The sequence below is a fragment of the Ramularia collo-cygni genome, assembly GCF_900074925.1.
Source record: "Ramularia collo-cygni strain URUG2 genome assembly, contig: RCC_scaffold13, whole genome shotgun sequence".
NCBI lineage: Eukaryota > Fungi > Ascomycota > Dothideomycetes > Mycosphaerellales > Mycosphaerellaceae > Ramularia > Ramularia collo-cygni.
This window is the reverse complement of record NW_019716267.1, coordinates 636,819-652,329: the sequence shown is the minus strand read 5'-3', so window position 1 is coordinate 652,329 and position 15,511 is coordinate 636,819. Positions and strand designations below refer to the sequence as shown.

At 52.8% G+C, this 15,511-nt stretch overlaps 6 protein-coding genes; 3 read left to right on the top strand and 3 right to left on the bottom strand.

The window, feature by feature from the left end:
• Positions 1–1,252: 1,252 nt before the first annotated feature.
• Positions 1,253–1,960, bottom strand: RCC_08171 (uncharacterized protein; the record flags this gene model as incomplete). XM_023773423.1 has 5 exons in its annotated part: positions 1,253–1,330; positions 1,453–1,656; positions 1,719–1,741; positions 1,800–1,890; positions 1,943–1,960. 5 exons carry the CDS (start codon positions 1,958–1,960, stop codon positions 1,253–1,255), a joined length of 414 nt encoding a protein of 137 aa, XP_023629191.1.
• Positions 1,961–2,628: 668 nt separating this feature from the next.
• On the top strand, positions 2,629–4,656 carry RCC_08170 (uncharacterized protein; the record flags this gene model as incomplete). XM_023773422.1 has 2 exons in its annotated part: positions 2,629–4,465; positions 4,523–4,656. 2 exons carry the CDS (start codon positions 2,629–2,631, stop codon positions 4,654–4,656), a joined length of 1,971 nt encoding a protein of 656 aa, XP_023629190.1.
• Positions 4,657–6,270: 1,614 nt separating this feature from the next.
• RCC_08169 (uncharacterized protein) lies at positions 6,271–7,527 on the top strand (the record flags this gene model as incomplete). Its single annotated transcript, XM_023773421.1, has 1 exon — positions 6,271–7,527. The coding sequence occupies one exon, from the start codon at positions 6,271–6,273 to the stop codon at positions 7,525–7,527; it is 1,257 nt and encodes a 418-aa protein (XP_023629189.1).
• A 581-nt stretch (positions 7,528–8,108) lies between these two features.
• Positions 8,109–8,759, bottom strand: RCC_08168 (uncharacterized protein; the record flags this gene model as incomplete). The annotated part of the gene is made up of 1 exon (XM_023773420.1): positions 8,109–8,759. The coding sequence occupies one exon, from the start codon at positions 8,757–8,759 to the stop codon at positions 8,109–8,111; it is 651 nt and encodes a 216-aa protein (XP_023629188.1).
• A 2,779-nt stretch (positions 8,760–11,538) lies between these two features.
• RCC_08167 (uncharacterized protein) lies at positions 11,539–12,462 on the bottom strand (the record flags this gene model as incomplete). Its single annotated transcript, XM_023773419.1, has 1 exon — positions 11,539–12,462. The coding sequence occupies one exon, from the start codon at positions 12,460–12,462 to the stop codon at positions 11,539–11,541; it is 924 nt and encodes a 307-aa protein (XP_023629187.1).
• Positions 12,463–13,540: 1,078 nt separating this feature from the next.
• Positions 13,541–15,366, top strand: RCC_08166 (uncharacterized protein; the record flags this gene model as incomplete). XM_023773418.1 has 5 exons in its annotated part: positions 13,541–13,897; positions 13,951–14,078; positions 14,141–14,246; positions 14,299–14,498; positions 14,571–15,366. The coding sequence occupies 5 exons, from the start codon at positions 13,541–13,543 to the stop codon at positions 15,364–15,366; spliced, it is 1,587 nt and encodes a 528-aa protein (XP_023629186.1).
• Between the last annotated feature and the right edge of the window lie 145 nt (positions 15,367–15,511).

Here is a 15,511-nt window from a genome sequence, read left to right as displayed (position 1 = left end):
ACAGCGTGTGCGGGAAATGCGAAGAGGAGAGTCTCTCCGAGGAATCTCGACGACAGTCTCCTCCCAGCTGGTCTGGGGGTGAGAGCAGTAGCCCGCCATGCACTACCTCTCTTGATAGTGAGAGTAGTAGTGGTGCTGGCGGTATGTCGGGATCACCGGAGAAAAGGAAGAGGAGCGCCAGAGCTCAAGCCTGTGTTAGTCTATCCGGCATGGCGAGTTTCAAATCTCGTCGTGCGGATGGGGAAATCGATCGTAGTAAGACTGCGTATCGGGCTTTCTATGACACCGAGGCGAGGTTTTGGGGCTTGAACAGTCTGGAGCATACGGAATCCCGTCGAAACATGGTAAGATCGCAGGTTTCTCCGCCTCTCAGGAGTAGCCATGAAACCTCGCCTGACGACCGGTAGGCAATCTCCATCTCCATCATGATGCAGGTTTTTCAATCTTTTCTCAAATGTCATGATATCTTCTTCCAGCATTGTTTCTTACCTGCTTATTTCCCACTTATTTTCCAAATCCATTGTCTCCTGTACCAACCTATTCAGAAAGTCCTGAACAGCCAAACGGTGCCCCTCGCCGAGTAACACGAAAGTCGTACTCGGCCACATGCCATCCGATGACTGAAAGTTTCCGCCTCGGCAAGCCAATGACATATTGTGAGGCGAAAGATTCGAAGAAGAAGACCCATTGCAGAAGGTCCGCCAGCACCACGCTCACCTACATCATCCCTCTGAACCGGAGCATTCCAGGCTCACAGAGTCTTCTCAAACATCCTGGCGCTTGTGGGTTGTTGGCGAATCAACCTGCAAATCAGTAGCAAAAGTATGCCTCTTACCATCAAGGATGCGGTAGTGTTTCCAATGAACGACAAATCCGCCCGTTCGTCACTCCAACCAGACAGACGAAAGACCTTTGAGCTTGCGGTACATTAACAATGTTTGCTTGGTGCGCGTGAAGTTGTGGTGTTTCTCGCAAGTGGCAGTGTCGCGCCAAAAGATCACAATGTACTGGTCGTTCCGCGCCGTCGTCAAATACCAGCACCTTGGTCCAACGCAGAGAGGCGATCGAGGATGTAATACAGCTACGGCGAGTGTTTCCTTGTCGGCTTAAGAGTCGAGGTAAGAGATGAGAGAAACGGCGAGACTGTAGAATGTGAATCTGGTCAACGTGAACTGTACTGTACATATTCTCTGATTTGCAATTACTGGTATCAAGCTATTTCCGTCTCAACATTCGTTTCTTCGTGAATCGTTTACTTGCCGCCGAACCAGCCAGAGAGACCGCTCTTGGCCTTGGAGGCCTCCGCCTCGACAGTGTTGTCGAACTTGTCCTGTTATCAAGGTAATTAGCATGAATCTTGTTGCGGATTGTGAAGGACGAGCAACAATCGTGGTTGCTGATGCATGTCTCGTCTCATGGATGCTTTCCGTCTTCTCGTCCTCAGTCACTCACAATGTTCTTGTTGATCTCCTTGCCAGCGGCATCGAGCTGCTTGGAAGCATCCTGGCTCAGCTGACCAATCTTGTTGTCCATCTTGTTTGCCTCGGCCTTTGCATCGCGGCCGAGTTGGTTGAACTTGGATTGAGCCTGAGCGGCCGCAGACTCGGCGTCCTTCTTCATCTCCTTTGCGGAGCCTGGGATGTGATCGCGGACCTCCTGTAGGTTGATACGTTAGCATGTAACTTCATGGAGGGGGGTAGCGATGAGAATGAACTTACATGGCTGACTCGAGCGGCGTCGGCTAGAGAATCGTCGTGGTTAGCTTGAACAACATCGAGTAGAAGTCTCACTTCACATACCCTCGACCTTCTTCTGGGCAACCTTTGGGTCACCACCGGCCTGGTAGAAGTAGTATGCAGCTCCAGCGAGGAGAGCTCCACCGCCTACGGTCTAAAGCTGTATGTCAGTGACGTTGTTGGGAAGAGAGCTCTGCTCTACGTACCACGACTCTGTTGGACATGTTTGCTGTTTCTGAGGTACGACTGGGAGCGTAGGGTGTGTAGTTGGTGAGGGGTGATTTGCAGTGTTTGTTGTGGTGATGAAGAAGAACAGAGCAAGAGAGCAAGGCGAGGTTGGCAGAGCTCTTTGGCGGCGCCAATGACACTTGATTTCATTGCACATGTTCGTCGTCATTGCCCTGTGCGCTCTGCGCTAGTCCTTCCCCGGATTGAGACTGCCTGCCGCCGCCACGATCTGCGCTGGGAACAGGGAAGTCAAGGACGGAACGAACTCATCTGTGCTTCTTCTGAAGGGAAAGAAAGGAGCCGAGCATGCATTCACGTCCCAAGACATACTGCACTTGAAGTACAGAACAACCGCACGCTCGCTAACAACACACCCGGGCCATGTGGTGATTCCAACAACCATGTCGGTGGGAAACGATTCCGGCACCAGCTCCACCTCGACATCCCCAGCATCAACCCCGTCGTCACAACAGGCGCAGCAACAAACAGCATCTCGGACGGCGGACTCTCCAAGCCGCAAGTCGCGCATCGCCTCCATCCCGGAAGTGCTGTTCGGCCACAGCCATAGCGACGATTCGGCTCCTATTACGTTGCAAGAGAGGTGATAGCCAGTCCATGTCTTGATACATTCCCCACCGTTACCCTTTTACATATTTTATTCGTAATGTCTGAAACATCATCCTTGGCCCGCATTCCCAGTCCGTCCCGCATCAAGGCCGAACATCACATCGTCCTCGACGACCACACCGCGTCAAAGAAGCCGTCTTTCACGCACGAAACAGATGCTGAACGGGGTGATGGTGATAGCGATACTCCACCCACGCCCGGACAGGTTGGCCTGTATAAGCGACTGACCAACAATTCGTCCTCGGTGCGGCAATCGGTACGCCAGGAATACAACAAGCAAAAGTATGCTCGCTATGGCCAGGGGCGGTACCATTTCGACGATGCTCACGCCTCCGATTCCGACGCGGCAGAGGCAGGCGCAAGTTCGCCCATCGTCGGACAGGAGGCTTCGGCCGTTCATAAAGGATACCTGGAACGGGCGCAGAGCAAGGCGAAAGGGATGGTGAGCCGGAAAAGGACTCTCGGCAAGGGCGATCAACAGGACACGGTCATCGACATACTTTACGAAAATCAGCGTGGTATGTTCTTCTTCGGCATCCCCAAATACTCCAACAAATCCTTGCTGCCAGCCGACCCCAAGCCGTGGCAGAATGCGCAGTTTAGGACGAGCGCAGTCGACATTCGCAACGCGCAGGTACCGGACCCGGGCTGGGAGTGGGCGTGGAAGGGCTGGTACGTCGACATGAGCCGCGACGTGGACGAGGAGGGCTGGGAATACAGCTTTGCATTCGTGGGCAAGGGAGCGACTACATTTGCGTGGCATGGCACTCACCCATGGTTCCACAGCTTCGTRCGGAGACGGCGCTGGCTGCGCATGCGAAAAAGAAAAGACACAACCCATCGCACCAAGGAGAAGAGTCATGAGCTCACTGCCGACTACTTCACCATTCATCCCAAGACTGTGCGACCGACCTCGATTTTCAGTGGCCAGAATGGTTCAATAATGGCGCTGGCAAAATTGAGGGAGCCTGTGTTGGATGTTGAACAAATGGAAATTACAACCATCGGGGAGCTCTTCCTGGCGCTGAAGCGATCAAGTGTGGATAGAGAGAAGATCGTGGCTGTTAGGAAGTTCACCAACGAGGGAGGAGACGAGCTCTACTACCTTGGCGAGCGAATGGAGGAGATCATGGGAATGTTCATCTTTCAGTCCTCTCGACGGCAGCTACTCGGAGATCTTATCTCACGCCACGACAAGGTCCACAAGGAGCAGAATGAACTCGCCGCACACCAGCACGAAGAGGACGAAGAGAAGCAGAAGGCACACGAAACAGCAGCACGTCATGCTAGCAACCTCCTCAAGGCAGTGCACGCTGCGGACGAGCAAGTCAAGAGATTGGAATACTGGTCTGATCAAAAAGGCATAACTGACACTTCAGCCGCGGCGAACGGTGAAAATGGTCACAGTCAGCCAAGCTTTATGAACAAACAGCCTGCTCGTGCTGGAGCGCCTGCATTACACAAGGCGCAGTCATCTTACACCAACGGTCAACAGAGTGCAAGCGATACGGCGTACGAGGCGGCTCCTGATGCCCCGACAAGAGAAAGCAGTGTCTTCTATGATTCCGAGTCGAAGAATTCCAAGGGACGAGAAAGCAGTACAGGCGACGACGACAAGCCTCCATTGGAAAGGTTCACTACTGCACCTGAATCAAAACCTACCTTGGAAAGGTTCACTACAGCACCCGAAGGTGTGCCTGACGATGACCAGAAAAGTGAGATACAGGTCAGGTCTCCGACACTGGATGGTGTCGCCGAGGCGGCGGAGGAAGGACAGCGAGAACACCGAAATCTCAGTCCTACGAAACGGTCCAAGGTAGCGGGCCGCAGTGTACAAATTGTAGAACCAGCGCCCTTCTCGCCGGAGATAGGTGGTGAGGAGTTTGCAACACCCCCAGAGAGTCCGTAAGCGACTGACGAGGCTCGTACAGAGAGCGAAGATGATTTGTCGGATGGTGACGGCGATGTGATTAATCGCAATGACACCAAGACTCCTGATAGTATCAGGCAGTTCATGATACAGATGCGCGCGCCGAAGAACTGGATTGATCAGGCGTTTGGATAAACAGCCATGTCCTACATATGGGATGGGACGTTGCTGCATATTTCCTTTTGTGTACAGCGTACATACGTTGGAGATGGTGGGGATGGCGTTATTGATGACATTGTATCTGGCAGAGGGATCCCTTTACTCGTTTATATGGGCATTTCTGGTATGTTCGATTTGCTGTGAGTGGTGGTGTATTCCTACGAACAAATTTGATTACTACGTTGAAGATAGGAGGCATCCCCTTTCGAGCCCTTTGTGGCGGTAGCGATCGAAGAATATCTATATTCCACCGAACAACGGGATCTGGCTCTGGTGATATGGTCGCGGACTTAGCCGCGATTGTCTTGATTCCGTAGAGAGAACTTCTTGGATTCCAGCGCCCGAATTAAGGTTTGACGCTAGCCGACTTCATCAAATCTCATTCACTTCACGCCGAAGTCGGCATCTACGAAGCAAACACATTGCAGGTTTGTGAGTCAAAGATATGCATGAGGACGGTCGTTTAAGTGGCTTGCCGTTCCGTGCGGATCCCCCGTTTCCTGGCAAGGAATGAAAGGCTCGAGGCTCACTCGCTTGACAGCGATGCTCGTACTGATTTTGCTTCTCGCGAGGAACGTGTAGGTGCTACTGAGGCATCTATCAGGTTCAATGACTGAGTCGCCTGACCTTTAGTCGGCTGACAACGTTYGATGAGCTGCGCAGACCAGACCATTGCCAACTGTTCGAGGAATGAAGAATGGAAATCTTTGCTTTGCGCGACAATGAAGGTATGTTAGACTTCCATCAGAAATTATGCCCAGCATGCCGAGGAGGTTATCCTCGTAGCGCGACTGCGAGTAGAACCAGATCCATGAGTTCTCTCMACCAAAAGCGGTCTGTCCGTTGAGCAGAATCAAACCAAGCCGGAGATTATTGAAAGACTCGCATCAAAACTGTCTCAAAAGTAGAACCATTTCAAAAAAGGACAGATCAACAGGCCATCAAGCTCACCGGGCTGTGCATCATCGCCGCGCTCCCCAGCAAAGCCGAGAGTAGCCCATTGTGCAAAACATCTCGAGCTTGGACTACTCTTCTCGGAAAAATAAACGGAGCCTTTCAGCCCCCTCCAATACTCAATTGGTTGCAATGGATCCACTGTTGGCTTTTCTACGCATTGTCCGCCGATCACTTCACGGCAGACGCCGGGACATGCTACAGATCCTCCGGAGCTGCCTCCGTCTCAACGATTAAAGGCTTCCACCACCGCTCAACAGACGTACTCACGGGATTCAAAACGCTCGTGAACATCCGACGTCTCTCATGATCTTACTCTAGTCATGCCTGGGAAGACCGCCATGCCAGCTGTGCCCTCGCTGTACATTCGGGTAAACAGTCGTGTGAATGAACCAGATGACGACCAGACGGCGCATTGGGATAAAAAAAATCACAATACGCATGGTCTGCCAGCCACCTGCTATTGTTGCCCGCCTGACAATAGAAAAGATTTCTGCTCGCAGAGAACACAAAACTTCGTCTGCTGTTTCTTTCTCTTCTTCTTTCACCCCCATACCATCACATTCCCACAGCTTTGATAGCACCCTTTCCCCTTCCCTTCCCTTCCCTTCCTTTCACACAACCACACACATCACAATGTCCGCCTCCTCTTCTGCTGCGTCCTCTCCGCCGTCTTCGCCGGCACCAAGCGGCCCCGGTGGCCCCTCGGCCGCCAACGACGCACCCAAGCGGTGCACCATCAAAATCAACCCCAAGGCGGCGTTGGCCGCCACACTCTGGAAGTGTGGCGATCTCACCTGCAAAAACACAGACATGACCAACCAGCCGCGTGAGAGGACCGGCCGAAAGTTCATCTCCGACTTCTTCGGCCGCAACAAGAGCGAGACGTCGGCCATTCCAGACGACGTCTGGGCTTGGGTCTGCCGCAAAGACTACCAGCGCAGCAAATACGCCAGCGACAAGTCCCCAGACGCCTACAGTTCCTTCTGGCTGTCGGCTGTCATGACCCAGCTCATCCGTCTGCAAATGTGGCGTCCCGAGGCCATCTTCGAAGTCAAGCTGCTCAACCGTGCCGAAGAGCGACTCAACACCTACAACTCCGCTCTCGTCCAGAATGGTAACGACACGGCAGCAGCCAAGCGACTTGTCTTCGTCGGTCCAGCCAGTGGCAAGAAGGGCCCTATTCCAGCCAGCAACGCCGACTCCATCGACCCAATCCAGGCCCAGCACATCAAAGACACCTTCTCCGGCTTCCGCACCATTGACTACATCATCAACTTCATCTACCCATGGATCGATCAATCACTCCAGTCCGGCGCTCTCACCCGCATGCCACCCATCGAGTTTCTCGTCCAGGAGCCCGGCGAAGACGAGACCGTCAACGACCCTTCCGAAAACTTCCAAATGTGGCGCGATTTCCTCGAGCCCAGATGGACTGAGCAGGACCAACAGGCCGCAATCGCTCTGATGGCCCTCAGCAAACAGGAACTCCGCCCCATGAATCTCACCTGGGAGGCTCWCCACGCTGCAGTTGCTGAAGACGCCGCCAAGCGCGCCGCCGCCCTCGCAGCTACAACCACTCCACCACCTCACACCGCCGAGAGCGAAGGCCAATCCTCCAAGTCCAAGGACAAGCCTCGCATGACTGACGAGGAGAAGATGGCTGCTGCCCTTGCCGCCACTACCCCTCCACCATCATCTCCCACCACCACCACCCAGAGTCACAGCCCGTCTTCCAAGTCCAAGGGCAAGCGTCGCATGGTTGATGAGGACGAGCAAGCTACTGTCCCTGAGCTGGTCTACAATGGTCGCAACGTCGCCAGCAAGAAGCGCAAGATCGCGCCCGCTGCTCCTCTGATTGAGAAGAGACGCACTCACAGCAGTGTGAACTGAAGGAAAAGATGATGGAAGGATACAGACACCTTGATGACTTGACAGCGTTGATGATGGATAGAAGCAGATCGCACTTCAGCGGCAATGACGGCAACGGCAATGATGATGATGATGATGATGATGATGATGATGGGATGCAAAGGACATGACATGGCAGCGATGATAGCGTTTGTAGCGAGCGCGCTTTTTTACTTTGCAGAGATTAGAATTCTCTGGTGTACGATCATGCAGCAGTTTGATACAATATTGACGGCCTTTACATTRCTTCTCTTCTCTTCTCGTTCTTTTCAATGTGATACTATCTCTCGCTTCCAGCAGCTGCTGTTCAAACTCAAGGCCGTCTTCCAAGATCCTCAATGGCTTCTCATCTTGTGCCCGCCTTGTCATGCACCTGCGGGATCTGTCACGAGGAAGTTCGCTGAGATGGAAACAAGGTCATGCAACAAACTTACCCGCTCAGTGGAGAGAAAGAGCAGAAGGGGTATGTCACGTTGTGAAGCACGTGGTAGTTTATCAAATGCTTTCCTTTCATCATCTAAGTTACATCTCGCCTGGTATCTATTTCGTTTCATCATCATTCATTAAAGCTTCTCCAAGATCAAGAACTTGGCCTTGTCACCCCGACCCTTGACGTAGTCCAACGAATCGAAGCTGACGACCTTGACGGCACCGCTCTTCTCCAGCCTTTCGGTCTCCGCCTTGAAGCCACCAGGCACCCAWATGTCCTCCAGGATCGTGGAGATGACGGTACCACCCCTCTTGGTAATGCGAACAAGCTCGCTCAATCCTGGGGTAGGTCCAACGTGGCCGGATGTGAAGGTTCCGACGCATGTAATGACATCGTAAATGTCGTCGTTTAGTGACAGCTTCTGGCTCATGTCCGCTTTGAAGACACTGCGGTATGCGCCAGTCTTCTCGGCGAGTTTAMGCATGGGGACGGAAAGGTCCATACCGTCGATGGTCTTGGCTCCGCCAGCTTTCAGGGCCTCAGCCACGAGACCGGTGCCGCAGCCGGCGTCAAGGATGGTGCCAGAGGCGGCTCCGGGGATCTTCAGGGCCTCCTTTGCGGCCAGTAGGGGAGCGACGTATTCCTTGTCATTGACTTCGGCGTTGTAGGTGGCAGCCCATTGGTCGTAGAGTTTCATGCAACCGGCAGAGTCGGTGCTGTTGCGCGCTTGTTGGAGCAGAGTCTCCAGAGTCTGGGTCTGCGTCTGTGTGGCCGTTTGCGACATCTTGATTTGGGTACTGCAAAGTGAAATATGGTAGGGGTATGGACTTTATGTCTTGATGCAGGTAGTAGAATTGAAAACTAGGGTGAGGGCAGAAGTTGAATGGACTTTTTTGCCTGTTGAAGAATGGTGCTGCAGGAACCATTTGAACGGGCCGTCCTCTCGCTTTTAAGGCCTGCCTTTGGTCTCTAGGCTTGGCTCTACATCATGTCTGACTTACCCCAACCCTCCACGGGAAATCTCGAGCTCTGGTTCAACTTGCACTGGACCTCCGCCAAAGGTTTGATACAGTTGGCCTCAACGCAGGGAATCGAGAGATCCACCAACGCCGGAGCTGACAATGCTTCGTTAGCGCCTCGAGCGTGGGCAGCCCGGCCTCTCAGATGGCAGCGTTGTGACGTGCTTTGGTCCTGACTGGGGGACGCAAGATTGGATGTCAAATCAGAGGAGCGGGTTAGCGGAGACGGGCTTGAGCGAAAGGAGACCTTGAGCAGCCAATGCCCCAGTCGGACCTACGGTGGACAAAGTTAGTTGCAGGACGGCTCGGTGAAATCAAAACAAAAGAACGCGTGGGGGAGGGAAGGTCCGAGCGACAAGGTGAGGTGGATTTTGAGGTGTGTGGTGCGGGGCAGGCGCGCTACGAACAGGGATTTTTGGAGTGGAAGGAATCCACTGGAGGCATCCAACCACTCGAGATTCTTCAACGAGGATGCCCGTTGATTGTTGTCAAGATGGACTCCTCTACATCCAAAGCCAATGCCGGAAAAGTCTCGCGGACTGATCCCTCGCTCGAGAAGAAAAAAATCCGGACCCCTCATCTCGGCTGCATGGCCGTCTTCGCATCTGATGCATGCAATGCAGGTAAACGAAAAGTATAAGGGGGGMACAGCTGTCTTCAGACTTCACGTCATCGCACCAAGACATATGCCGCCGACCCGAGCAAGCATTGAAAAGCCTGGCGCTCGCTGCCTTTGGGCCCACACCCGTGAGAAGGGCGATGTTCTGGACAATGTCAACACGAATCTTGACGTTGGGCAAMCCCTTTCTCTCTGTAGAGGACTCCTGTCGAAGAAAAGGGAGCTTTCCAAGCGCCTCCCGACAATGTATCCCGCTGAGGCTGTGTTCGATCAACCTCCTTCTAGTCTGGGAACAGGGTCAAGCGATGGGCGCTCGCAATCTCCAAAATCGATTCATGGGATTGATCCACTCCTCGGTCCCGCACGAGCTCCATGGTCTGACAGCTTACAAGCTGCATATCATGCATATCATCGAGACACTTTATCCGRGCAAATCCAACCTGCCACCTGGCGGTTGCTGTGCATAGCTGTGTGGTAAAAGCCTCGAAGATATGGGAATTCCAACGGCCTGGCCTGGCTTTCACCATTGGCTCCTCTGCCTTTGTCCTGACTATATGGAAGACACAATGGCTTCGGTATGTTACGCGGCAATTCGTTGGTCGATCAGTTCCCCCTTCCGTCTGTCCCATGTCACTTTTAACACTACTTTCAAAATAATCCTGCTCGGCTGAAAACAARACTGGGACTGCGTTTGGTTTAGCGGCCGTGGTCAGCTCTATACTGTCTTTAGCGATACCGGGGAAGTGATGTGGTCTTCCACGCCCAATGGAACCCTTGACATGGATTCGTGGATGGGAGGTAGCAAACTCTTGCACGAATGTATTTGCTAACTTGTTGGTGCTACAAGACCCACTGATGGTGGGATGCCCGCGTGCTCGTGATCAAAATGACAGCGGACCCTGTCTCTGGATGTTGCCTCGATTTGTGATCTTTGACATGGCAGCAGAAACTTTGTCGTCAACAAGGTGGGAACCCGGCAAATTGACGTGCATGTGAACGAGAAGACGCCATGCTTCCACGCAGCTCACATGGAACTGCAACCCAATGGCACTCTTGGCGACGTACATCAGAAGTCATGGTCCGCATGAAGGGAGAAAAGTAATTTCAGCAGGCCACCACGGGAAATGCGTAACGGATCCGACCCGAATACGCTCGCCTCAAGGAACTGAGGCCGACTCTCGACATATGCCGCCCGAATACCTCCTGCCTAGCCATTGCCCCGGGAATTCTCTCGCCTTCGCAGGAAATACTAGCGCGGCCATGCTGTAACTTCCCACGCGCAGCAACCACCAGCTCCCTGCATTAGAGCTTCATCAACACGTTCGATACTTCGCCCGCAGCTCCGGTGTGGCGTACGTGGAATGAACCATATGCAATGCAAAGCTGGGAGGTGGCACTCTCGAGTCAAGACTGGTCCGAAAGACTGGTCCGAGGAAAAGAGAGGGGAGTTTGTGCAAATGTCACGTCTTGGTGAGACACTCTCTTTGTAGTAGAGAGCTGCGCAGCGAGACGTCTTTTTTTCCCAAAGCAGGACCAAGTCTTGATCTTACCACTTGGAGCGTTCGGTTAACAGCTTTGAGCGATCATTCAGCCTCGGTGTGCATACATCCTCGCATCGTGTGGTACGTTGTTAGTGTGCGGGTGTGAAATATGGTAAGCAGATGTGTCGTGCTCAGATGCACGCTAATGAGACATGCATGTCCAAAGGAATGACAGTGAAAGATCAGGGATGAGACATCGTAATCTGGCCGCGAGTAGTCAGCGTGCTTGGAGAGACTTCCCCCTCAACTCCTCTGTCCACACAATGCGTACTCGCAGGTGGAGATTGCTCCGAGTTGCGAGGGAGATCCGCACGCGGTGTTTGTACATTCGCTCCCTAGCAGCTTCTGCGTAGTATACAATGCTCATCTCTTCCCGATCATGAATCATCGGTTCGATCCTCTCTTCTGACCCATTTCCTTCTTTCCCTGCTTGCCCTTTGGCAACGACTGCCTAGCCTCCGCCATGACAGGCTCTTCGAGCTGGCTCAGTTTGATCTGCCTGGCCTTCTCGATGGCGGCCGCACCACTGACAACGCGGTCCTGTTCCACCCGTTTGCCCTCCTCCAATAATAGCGCTCGTCGCTTGGCCTCCAATGCCTCCTTCCGCGCCGGAGTCAATCTCCATTCGTCTGGGAACACCGGTCGTTTCTTGACCTTGTGATGCCGAAGGTCCAGCGGGATATCCTCGAATGAATCTCCTTCTGTATCTTTAGCCTCTGCGATCAACTTATCAATCGTCTGACCTAGATATCGCTTATTCTGTGCCTGCGTCTCGAGCGATTCACAATTCATCCGTACGACATCCTTCTCCGGGTTATAGCGTGGCCCAGCCAACTTCTTCAATTTCAATGCCGCTGCTTCAGAGAGGTTGAGATGTGCGACTGTGAATTCCACCACCACCTTGCGACTTGCAGGGTGGGGCTCGCCAAAGTAAGTTGTATAGCGCCATCGCAGCGGCAGCTCTATATGTTTCGGTGGTTCAAATGGGCGAGATAGTTGAGCGAGCAAGGGCATCTCCCATGCCGCCAGTCGGACCATCTCGCGCAATTCGCGGTGCTGCTCCAATTCGGCGTGTGCGGTTGATGAAATTTCGGATTCGTCGAGGAGTGTCTCCTTTAGCGCGGCCATTTCTGCGTCCGAGTCCGTGTTTGCGTCGAAGTTGCGGTTGTATGATGATGCTTCTGCTGTTCTCCGTGCGGAAATGGAGTAGAATTGTCGCGCCGTCCATTGTCGCTGTGAAGAGACTGCGTGGTGTTGAGATATATTACGCGCTGCCTGCTGGCATACGCGTTTGAAGGGAGCCGCCATGGGGATCGGGGAGTGGATGGGATGGGATGGATAATGTTGCTGGAAGTGTTGCGCCTCTCCCAAAGTGCAATTCATCTAGTCGTGCACGGTCCTCCCGCGGACATGGACGTACCTTACCGATACTTCACTTCTCTCTCGCCGCCAGCACGAACAACAATGTCTGCCACAGCTTCTGGATATCACGGTCCAGACGCAGTGGAAAATATCATCGGCTTCACAATGATATCCTCTGCACGCGGTATTATTCTGTCAATACCAGCTACGAAGGTTTCTTTGACTTTGCCTTTTTTCCCTTTGCTCTTACTTCCATGCCTCGTCACTCCATACCTCGTCACCGCATCGCTGGAACGACAGTAAGGATGCTCATCATCAAGGTGTACGGCATACTCCGTGATATTCGCTATGATCCGTTTTTGAGTTGGCCGTTTCAACTTTGTTTGCGCTATGGACGACTAGACTGGTGATATGCCCGGTGGTATGGACTTTGAGCCAATCAGGCTTTGCTGTAGGATGAACATTTTACATTTGACGCACCGAATCATACTTGAACAAAAACTGACGTTGCTGCTCCTGGGAGGAATTGTGCTCCTTCTTCTTTCTACACTCCGTTGACAGTCGTCGAGCCCATCGCGCGCGAAGGTCGGCCTTGGAAAAACTACAGAGTGTGCCATAAAAACGGACGACGATGATACGACCGTGGATACTTCTGGTGGCATCGCTCACAGCAAGTGGATACGCACGCGTAGTACACAACACCACTGGTCATACGACAGTTCCAACCCCAACGACTTACACGATTATCACCGGACATGGGAGCTCATTTGCAAGCAGCTGTCGATCAGCTCTTTGGAAATGGGAAGACGCGTCGTTGGGTTGGGGGACAATTGGTAGCAACTCAGCTTACCAGACCACTACATATCTCCAACCAGCCCTTGCTCCAGTGAWCTCGGCGACTCGCCTGGTTACACTCTGTGATGGACATCCGCGGGCAGTTGGAGATGCACGCCAACTACCGGACTCCATAACCAGTACGGACATCGAAACGTACACCAACCCGCCTACAGACTATCCAGTCCCGATGCCATGCACAATCGGTTCATCTGATTGCGTCAACCTGTACGAGACGTATAGCGCTTTGCTCTCCACTGCGTTGCCTGGAATGACGAAGGGATTGACCTTTTCAGCGCCACCTTGTGCGACTGGTGCCAACCGAACTTTCTCATTCTCTTCGGCAAGGTGTGATCAAGGCTATGTAGGAATACGGGCATCGTCGGTCCAGCTTCTCTATTGGCCAGTCCGGACTGTTGAGAATTTTGACTACTTCTGCAACCACCACTCCATCACGGCTCCAGTGTCACCACAAACTTTACCTGGAACTCCTACTGGCTCTGGACCAAACACTTTCGTGACTGGCAGTTTGACCATCACATCTCCGGTATAAAATTCTACTCTGGCACTTAGCAGATTCGGCTTCTGACAGTCTCCCAGACTATAGCGCTGTCGTTTAGTGCACTAAGTCGTTATGACGATTGTGGTACAACTATCGATCATACTATCATCACCCTCCTCCCTGAACAACTGACAAGCGTTCGAGGAGCTCGTGCTCTATTTGATTGGTAAGAATGGCAAGGTCTTGCAAGATGCTCTGTTGTGTACATTGCTGAACTTGTCTGACCAGGCAACCCTTCAACTACGGAGACTTGAACTGGATGTGTCTCACGCCAGACAAGAGTACATACACTCTTCAGAATGTGATGGGGCCCGACTGCTATCAAAATGTGCCAGTAAGCGGAGAAAATCTTTCTTGGTAAACTACGATATGCTGATATTTAGAAGGCGCAAGCTTATTGGTCAGACGCGGTTCGCTTTGATCGGGCTACGAATGGCCAATATGAGAACTCAAAGGAGCAAAGGGCTTGGACCATGATGAACGACTACCAACCGCATATCATCCCTCCAATGTCTTTGTGGTCCGAGACTATGCAGAGTATATGGGGCCGGTCGGCGAGGTGGGATATCGATGGGACCTGGGATCCGTGAGTCGTCATTCCACAAAGGCCGGAAGACATGTGTTTAGGGTGATGGCTAACAATCCCGCTTGATAATAGACCCATCGCTCTTCAGCAGGAGGCTTCGGTTGCGAAGCCGACTCTTCCATCGACCGCCTCCGCCACTCCGACGACTTTTACGTACCTCACTCATCCAGCAACAGTATCTCCAACCCCTGCGAAGCTTGGCGATACTTTGCCTTCGCCTACTGAAGCTCCGCAACCACATCGAGAATCGACAAGCGCAGTTCCCAGTGAAGTAGTACCTTCATCAGCGACGAATGTACATGGAACCGGGTATGCTGCATCATCACCGCCGGAGGAGACCGTCGTTCCGGAAGAAGAGCCTCGAAATTCATCGGGAGTGCATCAAGGCGCAGCAGAAGAGCCCGAAAAATCACCGCAAGAAACGGTGGTTCCAGAAGCTGTGCCTTCAGGTCATTCCGTCAAGACCGACAGCCCAGGGGCGATATCTATAACCCCATTAAATGTTGGAACGGGAGACTTCATCGGCACGGTCATTCTTAACAGCGTCACTTATAGCTGGAAGACTGGGAGCAGCAATCGAGTGATTTTGCAGAACGAATACACCTCTACCTGGGTAACTATCAATGATACGACTTCTACAATCGACTCGCAAGTGCTCAGCACCGCACTCGTTGGGATGGAGAACCCTCATCCTACTGTCAGCGCCGGCGATACTTCAGCCCCACCTGCTGATTCGATAGCGAGCGGGACACAGACGACCTCTTCATTGGACAACCCCCACCGCAAGACGTCCCGAGCAGTTCAGCTCACGTCGGGAACATCTACTTTCTTCATTGCTGGGCTCTTGTTTGTGGTCAGCCTATTCTAAGAGTTCCGGTGCTTTCGATGATGATGGACTTACTCCCTGACCAGGCCAAGAAATGAAGGAATTTCACAGATACGGTGCAATGGTGCCGTACTGCTTCACGTGCCCTACCCTAGACACCCCACCAATCGACCAAACCGCAATCCAA